Source organism: Coregonus clupeaformis, chromosome 25 (genome assembly GCF_020615455.1).
Source record: "Coregonus clupeaformis isolate EN_2021a chromosome 25, ASM2061545v1, whole genome shotgun sequence".
In the NCBI taxonomy this organism is placed as follows: domain Eukaryota; kingdom Metazoa; phylum Chordata; class Actinopteri; order Salmoniformes; family Salmonidae; genus Coregonus; species Coregonus clupeaformis.
The window spans coordinates 29,322,032-29,343,732 of NC_059216.1; the positions used below are offsets into that span (position 1 = coordinate 29,322,032).

The following is a 21,701-nucleotide window of genomic DNA, read 5'->3' on the forward strand; positions in this document are numbered from 1 at the left end:
GGCGGGCCAGTCCATAGCATCAATGCCTTCCTCTTGCAGGAACTGCTGACACACTCCAGCCACATGAGGTCTAGCATTGTCTTGCATTAGGAGGAATCCAGGGCCAACCGCACCAGCATATGGTCTCACAAGGGGTCTGAGGATCTCATCTCGGTACCTAATGGCAGTCAGGCTATCTCTGGCGAGCACATGGAGGGCTGTGCGGCCCCCCAAAGAAATGCCACCCCACACCATGACTGACCCACCGCCAAACCGGTCATGCTGGAGGATGTTGCAGGCAGCAGAACGTTCTCCACGGCGTCTCCAGACTCTGTCACGTCTGTCACATGTGCTCAGTGTGAACCTGCTTTCATCTGTGAAGAGCACAGGGCGCCAGTGGCGAATTTGCCAATCTTGGTGTTCTCTGGCAAATGCCAAACGTCCTGCACGGTGTTGGGCTGTAAGCACAACCCCCCACCAGTGGACGTCGGGCCCTCATACCACCCTCATGGAGTCTGTTTCTGACCGTTTGAGCAGACACATGCACATTTGTGGCCTGCTGGAGGTCATTTTGCAGGGCTCTGGCAGTGCTCCTCCTGCTCCTCCTTGCACAAAGGCGGAGGTAGCAGTCCTGCTGCTGGGTTGTTGCCCTCCCTACGGCCTCCTCCACGTCTCCTGATTTACTGGCCTGTCTCCTGGTAGCGCCTCCATGCTCTGGACACTACGCTGACAGACACAGCAAACCTTCTTGCCACAGCTCGCATTGATGTGCCATCCTGGATGAGCTGCACTACCTGAGCTACTTGTGTGGGTTGTAGACTCCGTCTCATGCTACCACTAGAGTGAAAGCACCGCCAGCATTCAAAAGTGACCAAAACATCAGCCAGGAAGCATAGGAACTGAGAAGTGGTCTGTGGTCACCACCTGAAAAACCAGTCCTTTATTGGGGGTGTCTTGCTAATTGCCTATAATTTCCACCTGTTGTCTATTCCATTTGCACAATAGCATGTGACATTTATTGTCAGTGTTGCTTCCTAAGTGGACAGTTTGATTTCACAGAAGTGTGATTGACTTGGAGTTACATTGTGTTGTTTTAAGTGTTCCCTTTATTTTTTTGAGCAGTGTATATATATATATGACCTTCAGGATGGATGGGGAGGAGTTTGAGACAGGCCGTATCCAGGTGCTTCAGGAGCAGCGTATGGCTGTCCAGAAGAAGACCTACACCAAATGGATGAACAGTGTCTTCACCAAGAACGGGGTGAGAGGAATGGTTCTTCATGCTTATCATCAGCTTTTTAACTGTCATGCCTTTTTAGTACCATGCTTATCACATGTCTAAAAGTAATGTCATACACTAATCACATACTCTTGGTGCTGGTCAAAAGGTTAAACTTGAAAAAGACCAAAGACCACACTTCACAAGTGTGCCTGATAATCTCTCCTTAGCAGCTGGCTGACCTCAGTCAGCCCTTACAAAAAAATATTAGTTTTTAAACTGCAGTAAAAGTGCACTAACTGCAGTCAACTGCGGTACTTTGGAGGCAGTAATTGCAAAATATCCTCAGTGTACTGCAGTTGAACTGCACTGTAACTGCAGTTACACTGTAAAATCACTGCACAATCTTTTTTCATAAGGGAGACCTCACAGTGTCTGATTAGCCACTATCTGTGAAAGCTGTAACAACATGTTGAAGTTTATGAAAATCATCATTATCTCACAGACACTAATAAGCTGTTGGCTCTGATGAGGTAATATGGGCTAATAGCAATGTAATAAGGAAATATATCTGTGGTAGATCAATGCCAGCAATATTTGATGAATCCAAAACTACGTTTAAACTGTGAAATGTGTTCCATTTCGCTACATTCTATTCTATCCATTCCTCTGAGATTTACTGGATGTGAGCCTGATGCTGCAAAACTGAATGTCATTTGCATGAAACTCGAGTTATTCAATACAACTTTATTCATCCCCCAGGGGCAATTTAGATGGGTAGGGCTATGCCTTCTTATCTAAGAGCAGTTAGAGAGGAGATGCAGGGCCAAAACTGAGGACTGAACTAGCCAAGGGGACCGTCATGCTTTATGGACTCTAGACAGGTAACAGTGCTGACGCTTGGTCAATAAGTAACCTCACTCCGTCATCTAGGAGAGGGAGAGTGAGAGAGAAAGAATCCAAGATCTGGCATAAATATTGCACCAGCTAGACACAGGAAGGAAAGAGACACTCTTTTTATAGCATTAGCTTTGTTTAATGTTCCATTTCTAGGGAAGATAACATTGTTATTCAGAACCCATCACGTCAGATCCCTTCGAGGAGCTGAAGGTAACTTAAACGGTCAGAATGTGGGCACTGTTCTTCTTTTATGTCCCTCTTTTTCCTGCATGGGGACAAGGTTGTTCACACCCACACCATGTGATTCCGACGCATGGTTCACCACATGTATTTGAAATGCTTCCCCTTCCCTTTCCTCCTGCTCTCTCTCTCTCTCTCCCTCTGAGTGTTGTTCTGTTGAAATCAGCCCATAAGCAACATTTGCGTTGAATATCACGGTAGTGGAAATGTTACATGGCAGGCAGAGGCCTATAGATAAGCACTTTACTGGAATTACCCATACACATCTGACTACAAAGATCCAGATGAACCAGATCACAAACACACCAAGTCAACCTGAATCTGTATTTACAGTGCAGCATCATGCATTGCCAACTCCTATGGTCGTTGTCATGGCATGGCCATAGGTGTTGGCTATAAAGCACAAACAGATCTGGGACCAGGCTAAAGTGCTCTATACTGTACTGTAAAAATCTGCGAAGACCTGAGCCAGCCAGCGTGCATACTGTAACAGTGATGTATAATAACCAGTGTAATGATGTAATGGATGAGCCCTGGCCTGGTACCCCTCCCAGCTTCCCACCACTGTGGATCCAGAGAGACCAGGGCAGACCAGGCCTGCTTAGGCTCTCCCATAATTACCCTGTTAGGAGAGAGGAGAGGCAGTCAGTAGACCTGAGTTCAAATACTATTTGAAATCTTTCAAATACTTTGAGCAATTGTTCTAGCCTGCCTGGAGTGGTGGGTTTTGCATTTGTGGGACTAATGTATTGGTCCATTAAGCCAGGTAAGCTCAATCAAGCACATAAAGTATTTGAAATTATTTAGAATAGTATTTGAACCCAGGTGTGGCTGCCAGGAGGTAAAGCGATCTGTTTAGAGACGTGATTCCCCTGGCGTCTGGATTAGGGAGTGGCTGTCACACTGGCTGAAGAGGATAGTGGCGGGGAGACGAGGGAGGGAGGGGAAGGGTGCTTGTCTGAGTCACACTTTAATGGAGCACAGTGGCAGCAGGCCAAACTAACAGGCCCCAATGTCAGAGCAGAGCCTCATAGCCCTGGCTGCAGCTGGCTGGGCTGGAGCCAAGCTAACGTTTCCTGCACCTCCTAACCAAATGTCACACATTTACACAGGTCAGTGAAAATAGACACCCCAGTATGTATGAGAAAATGAATTGTATTTTTGCAGAAGTGGTGAAGGTTATGACGAGTTGATCATAGTTTCCTTCCTGACTTGCACAACCTGTGAATACAATTTTTAATCACATTCACTAATTATATTTCTAGGAAAGAGATGAGCCGGTTTAGAGCTTTACTCTACTCTAACTAGTTGTGTTAGCTGGGTGATCAGGTGATGTCACAGAGGTGCAGTCCCATGACAGGTTTCGTAACACAGGTCATAAAGGTGTTCTGTTAAACAGGAAGTGTTTCTTCATCACTTTCTATGTCAATACATCTCCTATCATGTTACAAAAGACACAGTCATGCTATGCTTCCAACTGAAACTACTACTACTATAACAGGAAATTGGCTGGCTGGACTAAGCATTAATCATATATTCTATATTGATACAAAAGGCTCAATAGCCATTCTGTGCTGTCAACTAAAACTAATAGTATAGAATTGCTTGGCTGGAAGATGTGACTGAATTGAAGAAACTATGCACACATATCATGTTTCCAGGTGCAACAGAAAACAAATTACTAAAAAGGAAGAAGCTCCAGCACACTTGTGATCACGGATGCTCCACATACATACAGAATACAACCATTTAATGGATCTCACACCAATGTTTTCCCCCCCATTCTCACACACATGTTGTCTGTTCCTCTCCAGGAGAAGCTGTCCCTTAGTGATGTGTACACAGAGCTGAAGACAGGGGTCCCCCTGGTCCGTCTGTTAGAGTTCATCTCCAGGGAGAAGCTGCCCACCCCCAGCCGACGCACCCTACGGGTCCACTGCCTGGAGAACAACAGCATCGCCATCAACTTCCTCAAGACTAAGGTACATTCACAATACAGAGTTTAGTGAACTGAAGGATTTAGGAATCCCAAAAAATATCTTACCAAGGATCTTTTAGGTTAATTTGAAGGGAAACAGGCCTACGTTTCCTTAGAACCTAGGCATCATGTGAAGTGTCATGGGGTAAGATGTTTTTTTTGTTTTACAGTTCTGTGGTTGTTTCTGAGTTGTTGGGGGTATGGTTTTGCCTCTGACAGTGGTTCACATGACAACAGAACAACTATCCTTACATTTATTTTGCAATATCAGAAACCAAAATTGGATTAAGCCATCTAGGCTAGTCCATAGCCATATTTATTTTATGTACTCTTGTACCCCTTTTACTACTGTACGTTTGGATTTCTCCTGAGTAGTTATCAACCAATACCTGCTGTCCTTTCAGATTCGTGTGGATCTGATTGGCCCTGAGAACGTTGTGGATGGAGACCGGACCCTGATCTTGGGCCTGCTGTGGATCATCATCCTACGCTTCCAGATCGGAGCCATCAATCTCGATGAGGTATTTCCCATAGAATTAGAATGAGTAGAACAGGTTTGGAACCTCTCTGACCAGAATAATTATATTTCTATAATACATGACCAAAAGTATGTGGACATCTGCTCGTCGAACATCACATTCCAAATCATGGGCATTAATATGGAGTTGGTCCCCCTTTTGCTTCTATAACAGCCTCTACTCTTCTGGCAAGGCTTTCCACTAGATGTTTGAACATTGCTGCGGGGACTCGCTTCCATTCAGCCACAAGAGCATTAGTGAGGTCGGGCACTGATGTTGGGCGATTAGGACTGGCTCGCAGTCGGCGTTCCAATTCATCCCAAAGGTGTTCAATGGTGTAGAGGTCAGGGCTCTGTGCATGCCAGTCAAGTTCTTATACACCGATTTCGACAAACCATTTCTGTATCGACCTCACTTTGTGCACGGGGGCATTGTCATGCTGAAACAGGAAAGGGCCTTTCCCAAACTGTTGCCACAAAGTTGGAAGCAAAGAAACATCTAGAATGTCATTGTATGCTGTAGCATTAAGATTTCCCTTCACTGGAACTAAGGGGCCTAGCCCGAACCATGAAAAACACCCCCAGACCATTATTCCTCCTCCACCAAACTTTACAGTTGGCACTATGCATTGGGGCAGGTAGTGTTCTCCTGGCATCCACCAAACCCAGATTCGTCCGTCGGACCGCCAGACGCATGATTCATCACTCCAGAGAACGCGTTTCCACTGCTCCAGAGTCCAGTGGCGGTGAGCTTTACACCACTCCAGCCGACGCATGGCATTGTGCATGGTGATCTTAGGCTTGTGTGTGGCTGCTCGGCCATGGAAACCCATTTCATGAAGCTCCCGACGAACAGTTCTTGTGCTGACGTTGCTTCCATAGGCAGTTTGGAACTCGGTAGTGAGTGTTGCAACCAAGGACAGACAATTTTTATGCGCTACACGCTTCAGCACTTGCCGGTCCCGTTCTGTGAGCTTGTGTGGCCTACCACTTCGCGGCTGAGCCGTTGTTGCTCCTAGACGTTTTCACTTCACAATGACAGCACTTACAGTTGACCGGGGCAGCTCTAGCAGGGCAGATATTTGACGAACTGACTTGTTGGAAAGGTGGCATCCTACGACGGTGCCATGTTGAAAGTCACTGAGCTCTTCAGTAAGGCCATTCTACTGTCAATGTTTGTCTATGGAGATTGCATGGCTGTGTCCTCGATTTTATACACCTGTCAGCAACGGGTGTGGCTGAAATAGCCAAATCCACTCATTTGAAGGGGTGTCCATATACTTTTGCATATATATAGTGTATTTCCTCTGTCCTGGGCATGACCTGGAATACACCTCACTGAATGAATGGAGATTATACACTGAGTGTATAAAACATTAAGGACAACTGCTCTTTCCATGACATAGACTGACCAGGTGAATCCAGGTGAAAGCTATGATCCCTTATTGATGTCACTTGTTAAATCCACTTCAATCCATGTAGATGAAGGGAAGGAGACAGGTTAAAGAAGGATTTTTAAGCCTTGAGACAATTGAGACATGGATTATATATATGTGCCATTCAGAGGGTGAATGGGAAAGACAAAATATTTAAGTGCCTTTTTGAACGGGGTATGGTAGTAGGTGCCAGGCTCACTGGTTTGTGTCAAGAACTTCAACGTTGCTGGGTTTTTCACACTAAACAGTTTCCCGTGTATATAAAGAATGGTCCAACACCCAAAGGACATTCAGCCAACTTGACACAACTGCGGGAAGCATTGGAGTCAACATGGGCCAGCATCCCTGTGGAACGCTTTCGACACCTTGTAGAGTCCGTGCCCCGACAAATTGAGGCTGTTCTGAGGGCAAAAGGGGGTGGGTGCAACTCAATATTAGGAAGGTGTCCTTAATGTTTTGTACAATCAGTGTATATTGTATTATGTGTCATACTATATTTGAAATCTGAATTTCATGTGGTTCAAAGAAATGTGAACATTTTAATTAAAATGACAAGATGTGATACAATGTATATTGTTCTCATCAAGTAAGTGCCAAAGGTCAAGCCTAACCTTTTGGATGAAAAAACAAGAAGTAATACAGATACTGTTCTTTAAAGTAAGTGCCAGAAGTGCAGACTGCATACTAAGCCCGGTCTACCTGTTTCAGGCAAGTGGTGGTGCCAGCAACGCCCGTCGTTCTGCCAAGGAAGCTCTTCTGATCTGGTGCCAGCGTAAAACAGCAGGATACTCCAACGTCAATGTGCAGGACTTCTCAGGAAGCTGGAGGAATGGGCTGGCATTCAACGCCCTCATTCATGCCCACCGGTACAGAGCAGCAAGGGGAAAATGGCAGGATAGTTCCGAGGGGCAGTTTCTTAGATTCAGATTAAGCCTTATTCAATGGAGAATCTCCATTAAAAGTGCTATTTAATTATCCAGAAGTGCATTTGCTTAATCTAGGTCTGGGAAACCCCCCTAGGAGTTTACAGATGTATAGGTTTTGTTAATGAATTTACTGTACCCATCACATTTCTGAACTGAAAAACATTTTGTCGCAGACCTGACCTGTTTGATTATAATCGTTTGCGTGAGGAGGACCCTAAGAGGAACCTGGGCCATGCCTTCACTCTGGCCGAGAATGAGTTTGGCATCCTCCAGCTGCTGGATGTGGAGGACATCGATGTTAAACACCCAGATGAGAAGTCCGTCATGACCTACGTATCTCTCTACTACCACTACTTCTCCAAGATGAAGCAGGGACAGACCATCCAGAAGAGACTGGCCAAGGTCAGTAGAATCAGAAAACTTCATTGCCATGCAACAAATGTTACTAGGAATTTATGTTGGTGATGTACACAGAAGCATCCATCGTCCTAATCCATCCTGTCTATGGTTATCTATAGCATATCCTTGGGTCATATCCACATCAGATCTAGTCAGGGATGGGCCCGCCTGGCGTGGTGGCTCAGTTGTGATGAGGATAACATCCATTCTCTCTTCATTGTTGACAAAACAAAAGGCGAGGCCACTGTGCAGTGTATACAACACACACACACAGTCTTGCGCGGCTAACCTTGTGGGGACATACAATTCAGTCCCATTTAAAATCCTATTTTCCCTTAGCCTAATCCTAACCTTAACCCAAAAACCTAACCCTAAACCTAACCCTAGCTCCTAACCCTAAAACTAACCCTATCTCCTAACCCTAACACTATTTCTAACCTTAACCCCCTAGAAATAGCATTTGACCTTGTGGGGACCAAAAAAATGTCCCCATTTGGTCAAATTCTTCTTGGTTTACTATTCTTGCGGGGACTTCTGGTCTTAACTTTAACATGTTAATATCCAGACCTGGGATTCAGGCGCCCTCTGTAGGCCATTAGTTGAACTGCACTTCTCCTAATCTTGAATGTACTGTAGTTTCTAAATAAGGGCAACGCCTCCTGTGACTGTCCTGTGGATTAGGCCGGGGATTTCACTGTGGAGCAATTGGAGGATGGGTGGTGCTACTGCTAGAGCTAATCAGATCAGTACAAACACCGATCCTCTAATGCAGAGCAATGACTGTCCGTTGTGGGGAGAAACAGACACTGAGACGCGCTGTAGCCGGAAGCTAGGGGCATAACCTGTCTAACCTACTACTCACTAACTGACAACTCCTGCAAGATTGGGCCCAGCCAGCAGGACTGAAAACGTGGATGGAAGCGCTTAATCTGACCCAGTCAGTGAGAGAGACTGTAGTTATTTACTCTATAGTGGATCTGAGGTAGAGAGTGAGAGGGAGGTCTATAGGAGGACAGTACGCTAGCGTCCGTTATGTTAGCACAGTGGCCAGAGTGACCTGAGCCACATGGAGAGCTGCAGCAGGACTGAGTGGAGTGCTGTTTGTTTTGAATGTACTGAGCCTGAGGACTGAGCCAAGCTGGGTGACACATCATCATCATCATCCTCTCATCTTCACCACCATGCTAACACGTGGAAACAGACACAGCAACATGTTTCTGCAGTGCTGAGGGGGAGAGCGAGAGCTGCTGTGGTGTGATCATAAAGGTGTATTACAGTACAGTAAATGATGACTGGCAGGTTGCGTGGGGAATAAGGCGGCAGTGAGAGATAGTCACTATGGTAATTCACAAAGAGCAGTGGAGCTGACAGGTATAACATGTCCTTCGGTGGCAGTCTGAGTTACCAATGGTTTAGGTGGCAACACAGGAGGGAGTCCACCATTGGACTCCAAATGGGGAAGCTGAGCAAGGTGTGTAGTGTGTATGTAAGCCTAGTGTGTATGTACCTGTGTAGTGGGCGAGGTGTGTAGCCTACTGATGTAGTGTGTAGCTACAGTGAGGGAAAAAAGTATTTGATCCCCTGCTGATTTTGTACGTTTGCCCACTGACAAAGAAATGATCAGTCTATACTTTTAATGGTAGGTTTATTTGAACAGTGAGAGACAGAATAACAACAACAAAATCCAGAGAAACGCATGTCAAAAATGTTATAAATTGATTTGCATTTTAATGAGGTAAATAAGTATTTGACCCCCTCTCAATCAGAAAGATTTCTGGCTCCCAGGTGTCTTTTATACAGGTAAAGAGCTGAGATTAGGAGCACACTCTTAAAGGGAGTGCTCCTAATCTCAGTTTGTTACCTGTATAAAAGACACCTGTCCACAGAAGCAATCAATCAATCAGATTCCAAACTCTCCACCATGGCCAAGACCAAAGAGCTCTCCAAGGATGTCAGGGACAAGATTGTAGACCTACACAAGACTGGAATGGGCTACAAGACCATCGCCAAGCAGCTTGGTGAGAAGGTGACAACAATGGAAGAAACACAAAATAACTGTCAATCTCCCTCGGCCTGGGGCTCCATGCAAGATCTCACCTCGTGGAGTTGCAATGATCATGAGAACGGTGAGGAATCAGCCCAGAGCTACACGGGAGGATCTTGTCAATGATCTCAAGGCAGCTGGGACCATGGTCACCAAGAAAACAATTGGTAACACTGGTAAGGACTGAAATCCTGCAGCTCCCGCAAGGTCCCCCTGCTCAAGAAAGCACATATACAGGCCCGTCTGAAGTTTGCCAATGAACATCTGAATGATTCAGAGGAGAACTGGGTGAAAGTGTTGTGGTCAGATGAGACCAAAATCGAGCTCTTTGGCATCAACCCAACTCGCCGTGTTTGGAGGAGGAGGAATGCTGCCTATGACCCCAAGAACACCATCCCCACCGTCAAACATGGAGGTGGAAACCTTATGCTTTGGGGGTGTTTTTCTGCAAAGGGGACAGGACAACTTCACCGCATCAAAGGGACGATGGACGGGGCCATGTACCGTCAAATCTTGGGTGAGAACCTCCTTCCCTCAGCCAGGGCATTGAAAATGGGTCGTGGGTGGGTATTCCAGCATGACAATGACCCAAAACACACGGCCAAGGCAACAAAGGAGTGGCTCAAGAAGAAGCACATTAAGGTCCTGGAGTGGCCTAGCCAGTCTCCAACCATTAATCCCATAGAAAATCTGTGGAGGGAGCTGAAGGTTCGAGTTGCCAAATGTCAGCTTCGAAACCTTAATGACTTGGAGAAGATCTGCAAAGAGGAGTGGGACAAAATCCCTCCTGAGATGTGTGCAAACCTGGTGGCCAACTACAAGAAACGTCTGACCTCTGTGATTGCCAACAAGGGTTTTGCCACCAAGTACTAAGTCATGTTTTGCAGAGAGGTCAAATACTTATTTCCCTCATTAAAATGCAAATCAATTTATAGCATTTTTGACATGCATTTTTCTGGATTATTTTGTTGTTATTCTGTCTCTCAATGTTCAAATAAATCTACCATTAAAATTATAGACTGATCATTTCTTTGTCAGTGGGCATTCGTACAAAATCAGCAGGGGATCAAATACTTTTTTCCCTCACTGTATGCCTTGACTTTGTTTGGCTTAGAGATCTAGCCTTCATCCACATGCAACTATAACCCTTTTGAAACTCTGTTTTCAACTGCAGTGTATGTAGTAAACATTGCTCCCAAGCAGCCCAAAAGTCTGAATTATGCAGAATGCACAGTGCCCTCTAGCCTTCAGATTGAATAAAAGGATATTAACTTTATTTCAATATGTTTTCATTATCTATAGGAGGTTTTACTGTATGTTTCATGTGTATCTTTCTGATTCGTTAATGTAATAACTCCCTCTCTTCTTCTTCTTCCAGATCGTGGGTCTCCTGAAGGAGCTAGATGATCAGAAGATCCTGTATGAGAGAATGGTGTCTGACCTCCTGCGGTGGATCAAGACCAAAGTGGTGGAGCTTAACGACCGCTCCTTCCCCAACTCCCTGAGGGACATGCAGCAGCTGGTGGCCTCCTTCAAGACCTACCGCACCGTGGAGAAACCCCCCAAGTACCAGGAGCGAGGGGCCATCGAGGAAAACTTCTTCAGCCTGCGCACCAAGCTCATGGCCAACAACCAGTGGGCCTACGTTCCCCCGGAGGGGAAGAACCTGGGGGACATTGAGAAGAACTGGGCCTTAATGGAGCGGGCGGAGCATGAGAGAGAGGACGCCCTCCAGAGGGCGTTGCTAAGGCTGGAGCAACTGGAGCAGCTGGCCCAGAAGTTTGGCAGGAAGGTATGTTTCTTGTTTTGTAACTTATTGTCTTTTATTATTAGGGGTTATTTGATTTGTCATTGAGGACCACTTCGGAAATAAGTGTTTTAATTAATAATAATGCTTTCAAGTGATGGATCAAATGCACATCTTGTAGATTGATGCATGTCTTGGTCTTTGGTTACACCTTCTATAAAGCACATGCGTATAGTACTCTATAACATCCTTTATAATGCCTTATAGTACACTTATGTGTTATGACACTGACTAAAATTCAATGCCATCCATTCAGGCAGTGCTGAGGGAGGGCTATCTGGAGGACACAGCACAGCTGATCAGCAGACAGGACCTGAGGGGGTTAAACAGCCTGGAGGAGGCCCAGGCTGCAGCCCGGAGACTGGAGGCCCTGGGGACAGACACCCTGGCTAGGGAGCCTCGCTTCAGAGCCCTCAGCGACATGGCGGCTGTCATTGAGAAGGGGAACTACCACAGCAAGGCCCAAGTCATCCGGAGGTAAGGCTTATAACTAAACTACCACGGCAAGGCCCAAGTCATCCGGAGGTAAGGCTTATAACTAAACTACCACGGCAAGGCCCAAGTCATCCGGAGGTAAGGCTTATAACTAAACTACCACGGCAAGGCCCAAGTCATCCGGAGGTAAGGCTTATAACTAAACTACCACGGCAAGGCCCAAGTCATCCGGAGGTAAGGCTTATAACTAAACTACCACGGCAAGGCCCAAGTCATCCGGAGGTACAGTAAGGCTCAGTGCAGTAAGACAGTGAATGTGAATACTTAGTAAATACCCCAACAATCAGTATGTTTGTTACCCATTGCTCCAAATAATTCATCAAATATTAAATACAGCCTACATGATTGAATAGGAACAGAGAGCATGTATGATGCATATCTGCATTGGTGTTTTCCGTCCGTTGTTTCAGAGAGGTGAGCATCACAAAGCGCTGGAAAGACATCCTGTTTCAGTTGCAGCAGAAGAGAGAGCAGCTGGGGGACATTGTGAACACACTGAGCGTCCTCAGGAACATCGAACTGGTTGCCCAGGAGCTCAGAGATCTACAGGTACACAACTAATGGACAGCAAACAACACAGTATAATGTATAACGCTTAATACTTCATCCTTAATCTTTCATACTTAATGTAGGTGTATGTTTGCACAACTACGTGTCTCTCTCTCTCTCCCCCCACACACACACACCCCTCTCTCAGGTTTTAGCAGGGTCCTCTGACATTGGGAAGCAGCTCCCAGAGGTGGAGGCCCTGCTTCAGAAACAGGACCTGCTGGAAACCCAGATCTCTGCTCATGGAGAGACTCTGAGTGCCATCAGTAACAGTGCCTTAAAGGGGACACACCGAGATGCACAGCAGATCCAGACCAGGGTCAAATCACTCAACGCTCAGTACAACTCTCTGGTGGCCCTTAGTAAGAACAGGTGAGCACACACACAACAACTTAGGCCCACATTTAATCAATTGTAGATAACGGCGAACCGCAGGTTTATTTATACGACTATTTAAGTAAAGGTGTGGTTGTGCCTTAGTAATTACAATATTTGTGAGAGAAAAGGCTTGCATGGTGTGTTTGTTACAGAGTGGTTTACACCTTAGATACAGCGTAAACACTATCTGCAATTAGTTGGAATTTACTGACAATAGAGGCCTATTAGTACATATACTGCTTTATAAAATCTAGAACCACAGGAATGGTAACTGTTGATTGATGTGGGTCTATTGTTGGTTATTGTCTTAATGAATCAACAGGAGGAAAATGCTGGAGGGCCAGTTGAAGCTGTTTGAGTTTTTCCACGACTGTGAGGAGGTGGAGGCGTGGATCTATGAGAGGTGGCTTCCCCTTCAGTCTGCCAGTCTGGGCAGAGACCTCAGCCAGATCCAGCTGGCAATTCAGAAACACAAGGTCAGACCTTTTGTGCGTCACAAATGGCACCCTATTCCCTATAGTGCACTACTTTTGACCAGGGCCCTGGTCAGAAGTAGTTCGCTATATAGGGAATAGGGTGCAATTTGGGTCAGACCTTCTTCAGTCACACAAACATTGATTATTCAACTTCAAGTTGAATTAAGCTTACATAGCAGTCAATACAAACTTAAACCCATGGGCATGAATAAATACATTGACATAGTCCTATCTAAATATACTGGCATTTACAGTATAAACAAATGAAAATACGTAATGTCATAATGTGAAACAAACCCACACTTTTATATGCGTTTGTTGACCGACCGCTGCTTTGGCAGGTTCTTGAAGCTGAGGTGCAGTCCCATGAGTCTCTGTGCTCAGGGGTCGTGAGCAGAGGTCAGGAGATGTGCAGAGGGAAACACCCCAGTGAGGAGCACATCCAGAAGTCGCTCCGGACCCTGAAGAAACAGTGGGAGCACCTGAAGGATGAAGTGGTCAATCGCAAAAACAGACTGCATGCAGCCACCGTTATCAAACAGGTTACAACCATTAAAACAATGCAGAAATAAAAGTCATTGAAATAGACGGTTTGACAGAGGAATTATATTTAGGAGTATGTATGTAATAGGTTGGAGAAAGCTACCATAGCTAGTTCATTGACTTTCTCTATTTATTTTATAGACAGTGATAGTTGGAATGTAGAGGGGAGACATACAGAGGGAGTCAGAGAGGAAGGACTGAGATGGGATTCGTACCCAAGTCACCAGGGGTATATGTGGTTTGGAGTCTGGGGGGCTAACCACCACGCCAGACTCTGGCACGTGATATTCTATTTTCCACAGAATTAGATAGAACACTAGATTGGGTTTTAGCATTCAGGCAACATAACTACAGGACGGCCATCTTGGTCAGGGAAAATTTTGTTTAAATTGTATTATATTATTTATTATTTTCCTCTTCAGTACTTTGCTGATGTGACGGAGGCCAACTCGTGGCTGAGCGACAGGAAGCCCCTTCTGATCAGCGAGGATTATGGGAAGGATGAGTCCTCCACCAGCGCCCTGCTGCAGCGCCACCTACGGCTGGAAAAGGAGATGGGAGCGTACGTCGTCGAAGTGAAACGCTTGGGAGAACAGGCCAAGGGAGCCTCTCAGCTGGCCCCACTCACAGTAAGTTCCTCATCAATCACAGTGCCTTCAGGAAGTATTCACACCACTTGACTTTTTCCAAATTGTGTTGTGTTACAGCCTGAATTTAAAATGGATTAAATTGAGAGTTTTTTTCCACTGGCCTACACACAATACCCGAGGTTGTCAAAGTGGAATTATGTTTTTTGACATTTTTACAAATTAATAAAAAATGAAAGGCTGAAATGTCTTGAGTCAATAAGTATTCAACCCCTTTGTTATGGCAAGCCTAAATAAGTTCAGGAGTAAAAACGTCCTTAACAAGTCACATAATAAGTTGCATGGACTCAGTGTGCAATAATAGTCTCTGTAACCCACATATACAATGTTAGAATTGTTCTTCCGCTTTGACATTAGAGTATTTTGTGTAGATCGTTGACAAAATCATTACAATTAAATCAATTTTAATCCCACTTTGTAACACAACAAAATGTGGAAAAATTAAAGGGGTGTGAATATTTTCTGAAGGCACTATAATTACACCACAGTCTCTAAATGTCATTGTATCATGAATACAGTGCCTTCGGAAAGTATTCAGACCCCTTGACTTTTTCCACATTTTCCACATCCTTATTCTAAAATCGATGACATTTTTTTTCAGCAATCTACACACAGATAATGACAAAGCGAAAACAGGTTTTAAGAAATTTTTGCAAATGTATTAAAAATAATAAACAGAAATACCTTATTTACGTAAGTATTCAGACCCTTTGCTATGAGACTCGAAATTGAGCTCAGGTGCATCCTGTTTCCATTGATCATCCTTGAAATGTTTCTACAACTTGATTGGACATGATTTGGCACACAACTGTCTATATAAGGTCCCACAGTTGACAGTGCATGTCAGAGCAAAAACCAAGCCATGAGGTCGAAGGAATTGTCCGTAGAGTTCTGAGACAGGATTGTGTCGAGGCACAGATCTGGGTACCAAAACGTTTCTGCAGTATTGAAGGTCCCCAAGAAGATAGTGGCCTCCATCATTCTTAAATGGAAGAAGTTTGGAACAACTAAGACTCCTCCTAGAGCTGGCCGCCCGACCAAACTGAGCAATCGGGGGAGAAGGGCCTTGGTCAGGGAGGTGACCAAGAACCCAATGGTCACTCTGACAGAGCTCTAGAGTTCCTCTGTGGAGATCGTAGAACCTTCCAGAATCACAACCATCTCTGCAGGACTCCACCAATCAGGCTTTTGTGGTAGAGTGGCCAGACGGAAGCCACTCCTCAGTAAAAGGCACATGACAGCCGGCTTGGAGTTTGCCAAAAGGCACTTAAAGGACTTTCAGACCATGAGAAACAAGATTCTCTGGTCTGATGAAACCAAGATTGAACTCTTTGTCCTGAATGCCAAGCGTCACGTCTGGAGGAAACCTGGCACCATCCCTAAGGTGAAGCATGGTGGCGGCAGCCTCATGCTGTGGGGATGTTTTTCAGCGGCAGGGACTGGGAGACTAGTCAGGATCGAGGCAAAGATGAACGGAGCAAAGTACAGAGAGCTCCTTGATGAAAACCTGCTCCAGAGTGCTCAGGAACTCAGACTGGGGCGAAGGTTCACCTTCCAACAGGACAACGACCCTAAGCACACAGCCAAGACAATGCAGGAGTGGCTTCGGCAAAAGTCTCTGAATGTCCTTGAGTGGCCCAGCCAGAGCCCAGACTTGAACCCGATCGAACATCAAGGAGAGACATGAAAATAGCTGTGCAGCAACGCTCTCCATCCAACCTGACAGAGCTTGAGAGGATCTGTAGAGAGGAATGGGAGAAACTCCCCAAATACAGGTGTGCCAAGCTTGTAACTTCATACCCAGACTTCGAGGCTATAATTGCTGCCAAAGGTGCTTCAACAAAGTGCCCAGTAAAGGGTCTGAATACATATGTAAATGTGATATGTCATTATTGGGTATTGTGTGTAGATTGATGAGAAAAACAAACTATTTAATCAATTTTAGAATAAGGCTGTAACGTAACAATTTGTGGAAAAATTCAAGGGGTCTGAATACTTTCCGAATGCATTGTACATCCTCAAACACATTGGTTTTAATAATAAAGAAGTAGCTTACTATAAAAGTCCACCCCCATTGACTTCAAGAGTTGCTGAGCACTTTTGTATTTTTACGCAGGCTGAGGCCCAGCAGAACAAGATGCCCCAGTACAGTGAGTCCTCTGGTGAGGAGGAGGGGGGAGTGACCACTCCTGGGAGAGTGACCTCCCTCAGAGGCGCAAGGATCACTCAGACATCTACCCAGACCCATACGCAGGAGGCCAAGGCCAAGATCAGGTTTAAATACACACGAGGTACAGATTCTCTCCTTCAATCAAATATGGATTATTTATATACTGTTTTTGCAGATTTTGGGGGGGAAATGTTTTTCATGTTACTTTTCTACCAATAGGCTTAGTCCAGTTTCTAAGGTAAATAGTCTCTGTTTTCCAGGTGTGATGGTGTGGGACCGTGGGGAAATCGTGACTATCCTCAACAGAGACAATGAGGATAAGTTTCTAGTGAGGGACAGCGAAGGCAACGAACAGCTGGTGCCAAAGACGTACCTCACAGAACTCCCATCATCTACAGTAAGGCTCACTATTAGCTGTCTCTCTGGCCTTGTAAAGAGCTTTATGGTACTTTACCCATTTGATTCATCGCAAGTATAATTGTGTGCCTACATTAAAACTCATTAACCGACCCGCATAATCCCAGGTTGAGATCAATGGTCTACACCCCTCAAATTCAAATCTGGACCTCAAAGCCAGTTCCACTGTTTTGTTTCTGTATTATTCCCCTCTAGTCAGGGACTGATATAGACCTGGGACACCAGGTGTGTGAAATTATCAGTTAGAACAGAAAACCAGCAGTACTCCGGACCTTGTAGGGTAAGATTTGAATACCCCTGGTCTACACAGTTTAAACTTAATAATTCTCCATTTTAAATAGAACATGCCCTCTACACCACCTCCATCCACCAACGGGGTTGCTGAAAGCCCCACTAAGAGGGTGAACCGGGCGCGTCGCAGACGTTCCATACGCCGGGGGACCGCTGAGATCCAGTCCTCATCGATTCCTGATCCACATTACCAGAGAGAAACCATAGAGAGCACCCAGAGCAGTCTAGACCGGGACTTCAACAGCCTGCACAACCTGGCTAATGTGAGAAATAAGACCGGGGTTTCAGATTCTCCTCTACATTTTTTCCCATTGCATCACATAAGCAGTACAAGCAATCAAATCTCACATTGTTGTCAATTGTTGCTCAATCTTGCATGCTTTCTCAAACAGCTGTAACTGTTGGTAGAGCATGGCGCTTGCAACACCAGGGTTGTGGGTTCGTTTCCCACGGGGGGCCAGTATGAAAGTGTATGCACTCACTAACTGTAAGTCGCTCTGTATAAGAGCGTCTGCTAAATGACTAAAATGTATATGCATTCGTAAATCAGGTCCTTTCTTGAGTTGAGCTCTGGGATGTAACAACCGTTGAGCATCTGATCTTATGGTTGATTGTGGAGGAAAGGGGTTGAGTGTGTTAGAATATGAGCGTGTATGTTTATCCCACATCTGTTGCAAGGGGGTAAGGATGTTAGGGAGAATATAGGATGAACCACAATAATTGTTTGCTAAAATCCTACGCATGAACTGCCGACATTATTACGCATATTAATTGATAATGATGGAAAATAAGATATGCAAGATATATGAATAGATATACAGTTGAAGTCGGAAGTTTACATACACCTTAGCCAAATACATTTAAACTCTGTTTTTCACAATTCCTGACATTTAATCCTAGTAGAAATTCCCTGTCTTAGGTCAGTTAGGATCACCACTTTATTTTAAGAATGTGAAATGTCAGAATAATAGTAGAGAGAATAATTAATTTCAGGAGTCATTAAAACTCATTTTTCAACCACTCCACACATTTCTTATTAACAAACTATAGTTTTGGGAAGTCGGATAGGACATCTACTTTGTGCATGACACAAGTAATTTTTCCAACAATTGTTTACAGACAGATTATTTCACTTATAATTAATTGTATAACAATTCCAGTGGGTCAGAAGTTTACATTCACTAAGTTGACTGTGCCTTTAAACAGCTTGGGAAATTCCAGAAAATGAGGTCATGGCTTTAGAAGCTTCTGATATACTAATTGACATCATTTGAGTCAATTGGAAGTGCACCTGTGGATGTATTTCAAGGCCTACCTTCAAACTCAGTGCCTCTTTGCTTGACATCATGGGAAAATCAAAAGAAATCAGCCAAGACCTCAGAAAAAAAATTGTAGACCTCCACAAGTCTGGTTCATCCTTGGGAGCAATTTCCAAACGCCTGAAGGTACCACGTTCACCTGTACAAACAATAGTACGCAAGTATAAACACCATGGGACCAAGAAGCCGTCATACCGCTCAGGAAGGAGACGTGTTCTGTCTCCTAGAGATGAACGTACTTTTGTGCGAAAAGTGCAAATCAATCCCAGAACAACAGCAAAGGACCCTTTGAAGATGCTGGAGGAAACAGGTACAAAAGTATCTATATCCACAGTAAAATGAGTCCTATATCGACATAACCTGAAAGTATGCTCAGCAAGGAAGAAGCCACTGCTCCAAAACCGCCATAAAAAAGCCAGACTACGGTTTGCAACTGCACACATGGAGAAATGTCCTCTGGTATGATGAAACAAAAATAGAACTGTTTGGCCATAATGACCATCGTTATGTTTGGAGGAAAAAGGGGGTTGCTTGCAAGCCGAAGAACACCATCTCAACCGTGAAGCACGGGGGTGGCAGCATCATGCTGTAGGGGTGCTTTGCTGCAGGAGGGACTGGTGCACTTCACAAAATAGATGGCATCATGAGGAAGGAAAATGATGTGGATATATTGAAGCAACATCTCAAGACACATCAGTCAGGAAGTTAAAGCTTGGTCGCAAATGGGTCTTCCAAATGGACAATGACCCCAAGCATGCTTCCAAAGTTGTGGCAAAATGGCTTAAGGACAACAAAGTCAAGGTATTGGAGTGGCCATCACAAAGCCCTGACCTCAATCCTATAGAAAATGTGTGGGCAGAACTGAAAAAGCGTGTGCGAGCAAGGAGGCCTACAAACCTGACTCAGTTACACCAGCTCTGTCAGGAGGAATGGGCCAAAATTCACCCAACTTATTGTGGGAAGCTTGTGGAAGGCTACCCGAAACGTTTGACCCAAGTTAAACAATTTAAAGGCAATGCTACCAAATACTAATTGAGTGTATGTAAACTTGTGACCCACTGGGAATGTGATGAAAGAAATCAAAGCTGAACTAAATAATTCTCTCTACTATTATTCTGACATTTCACATTCATTCATAAAATAAAGTGGTGATCCTAACTGACCTAAGACAGGGATTTTTTACTATATATATATTTGCGAGAGGAAAAAAAAACATATGGGGGATTGGAAGTGATGCAGACAATTACATTGATGGAAGTTACAATCTATCTGCAATATTAAAGCTGATCTACCCCCCCCAAAAAAAACGATACAAATCATCACACTACATCTAAGTTATGTAAGCTATAACACTACATTTTGTGTAATGCTTTGACATTTTTGTGAAGACATCTTTGATGATGTAGTGGCAGTGCCCTGTACAGAGAATAGGACCCAGAGCAATCATCCTGTAGCACACGTCTAAGTTGTCACATACTGGCAGCCAAATAGTATATTTGTGTCTGATTTCTCCACCATACAGTCCAGGAGGAAGACTCTGGAGGAGACGGTTCGGTTGCACCGCTTCTACAACACCTGTGAGGAGTTTGAGTCCTGGATGGAGGACAAGGAGAACATCCTTAACACCTTCAGTCCTAACTCTGACAACGTGGGAGTGGTGCAGGCCAAATATGAGGTAAGGATCCAGCCTCATCACTGAGATTAGTCTGTAACACTTTATTTGAAGGCCACCTACATAAGGACTTCATAACACATTCATAAGCGGTACATCAGCATTTGTCTCTAGTGCTATTATGTACTTGATCTAAGAGTTGGAACTCCCCTTGTCATGAACTTCCCATGTTCCAGAACTTTCTGACCGAGCTGGCGAGTGGGAAGGGCCAGCTTGATGATATCACCAGACTGGGGGAGGAGCTAGTGAAGAGCAGACACAGTAAACACAGAGAGATACAGGCCAAGCAAGGACAAGTCACCCGCAGGTAGGTGGACTAGCAGAAAACTATTTTGTAATAGTGCTACTGACATCTACTAAGAATAACATGTTCAACTCGGTTTTTTAGATTAGATAGTACTTTATTGTCTGTTGTTCACAGAAATGTTTATTATGTACAGAAATTGCACTGCATTTTACTGAGACGCACACACAATATTTAAATCATTGAAGAGAGATGGCCATGTTGTTGTTGATGATATTGTTGTTCTTGCTAGGTGGGAGCGCATGCAGAAGCTGAAGGATGAGAAGTGCCATGAGCTGCTGAGTACGGCGGACGTGCAATCCTTCCTCCAGAGCTGTGAGGAGGCCCGGGCCCAGCTCATGGAGCAGCTCACCCAGCTGGACACTGTGGACGGTGTGGGTACTACCTCCACAGCCCTGGACACTGAGGAGAGGGCCCAGGCTCAGGCACTCAGAGACATACAGGCCCTGGAGAGGAAGATTGCATACCTCAAGAGTGTGGCTAAAATGTAAGGCACAATTGTAAACTGTTCCAAGACTTTATACTGTTATTGTTGATGGTTTTTAATGTAATGCCAGTTAGTTATTCATCCTTCCATTCATTCATGTTCTACATGTGTGTATGAACCAGGAAGCAGGACTGCAGCCCAGCGGAGGCTGCAGCCATCATGGAGGAGGTGCGGGGCCTGGAGGCTCTGCTGCAGCAGGTGAAGGGCCAGGCCTCAGAGAGACAGAGGCTTCTGGAGGAGGCCAAGCGGCTGCAGCTGTTTCAGCAGGAGACCAGGGACCTGCTGCTGTGGGCCGGGGCCGTCCAGGACCGCCTACTGGAGGACGACACAGCCTCGGACGTGACCTCCGCTCAGACCCTCCTGAAGGACAACCAGGATCTGAGGATAGAGATCGACGAGCAGAGGGAGAGGTGAGACAGAAGGAGTTTTGTTATTTTGGTACAGTAGATCAAACTAATTTAGGTTCTTTCCTTTCTGGAAAGTACACCTGTGTTTTATAATAGTATGT

The 21,701-nt window shown here is 45.0% G+C and overlaps 1 protein-coding gene across 1 annotated transcript in view; it reads left to right on the forward strand.

Annotated features, from left to right (window-relative positions):
* Positions 1-1,126: 1,126 nt before the first annotated feature.
* The window catches only part of sptbn5 (spectrin, beta, non-erythrocytic 5), a 57,164-nt gene continuing 36,589 nt past the window's right edge, over positions 1,127-21,701 (forward strand). Inside the window, exons 1-19 of the mRNA XM_041848046.1 lie at positions 1,127-1,240; positions 4,153-4,320; positions 4,721-4,837; positions 6,978-7,135; positions 7,369-7,597; positions 11,017-11,430; positions 11,702-11,922; positions 12,351-12,489; positions 12,638-12,861; positions 13,190-13,343; positions 13,685-13,885; positions 14,309-14,515; positions 16,650-16,824; positions 16,964-17,100; positions 17,462-17,674; positions 20,253-20,405; positions 20,579-20,709; positions 20,939-21,193; positions 21,316-21,603. Coding sequence (XP_041703980.1) covers positions 1,127-1,240; positions 4,153-4,320; positions 4,721-4,837; positions 6,978-7,135; positions 7,369-7,597; positions 11,017-11,430; positions 11,702-11,922; positions 12,351-12,489; positions 12,638-12,861; positions 13,190-13,343; positions 13,685-13,885; positions 14,309-14,515; positions 16,650-16,824; positions 16,964-17,100; positions 17,462-17,674; positions 20,253-20,405; positions 20,579-20,709; positions 20,939-21,193; positions 21,316-21,603 — 3,698 coding nt within the window. The remainder of the gene's footprint in view (positions 1,241-4,152; positions 4,321-4,720; positions 4,838-6,977; positions 7,136-7,368; positions 7,598-11,016; positions 11,431-11,701; positions 11,923-12,350; positions 12,490-12,637; positions 12,862-13,189; positions 13,344-13,684; positions 13,886-14,308; positions 14,516-16,649; positions 16,825-16,963; positions 17,101-17,461; positions 17,675-20,252; positions 20,406-20,578; positions 20,710-20,938; positions 21,194-21,315; positions 21,604-21,701) is intronic.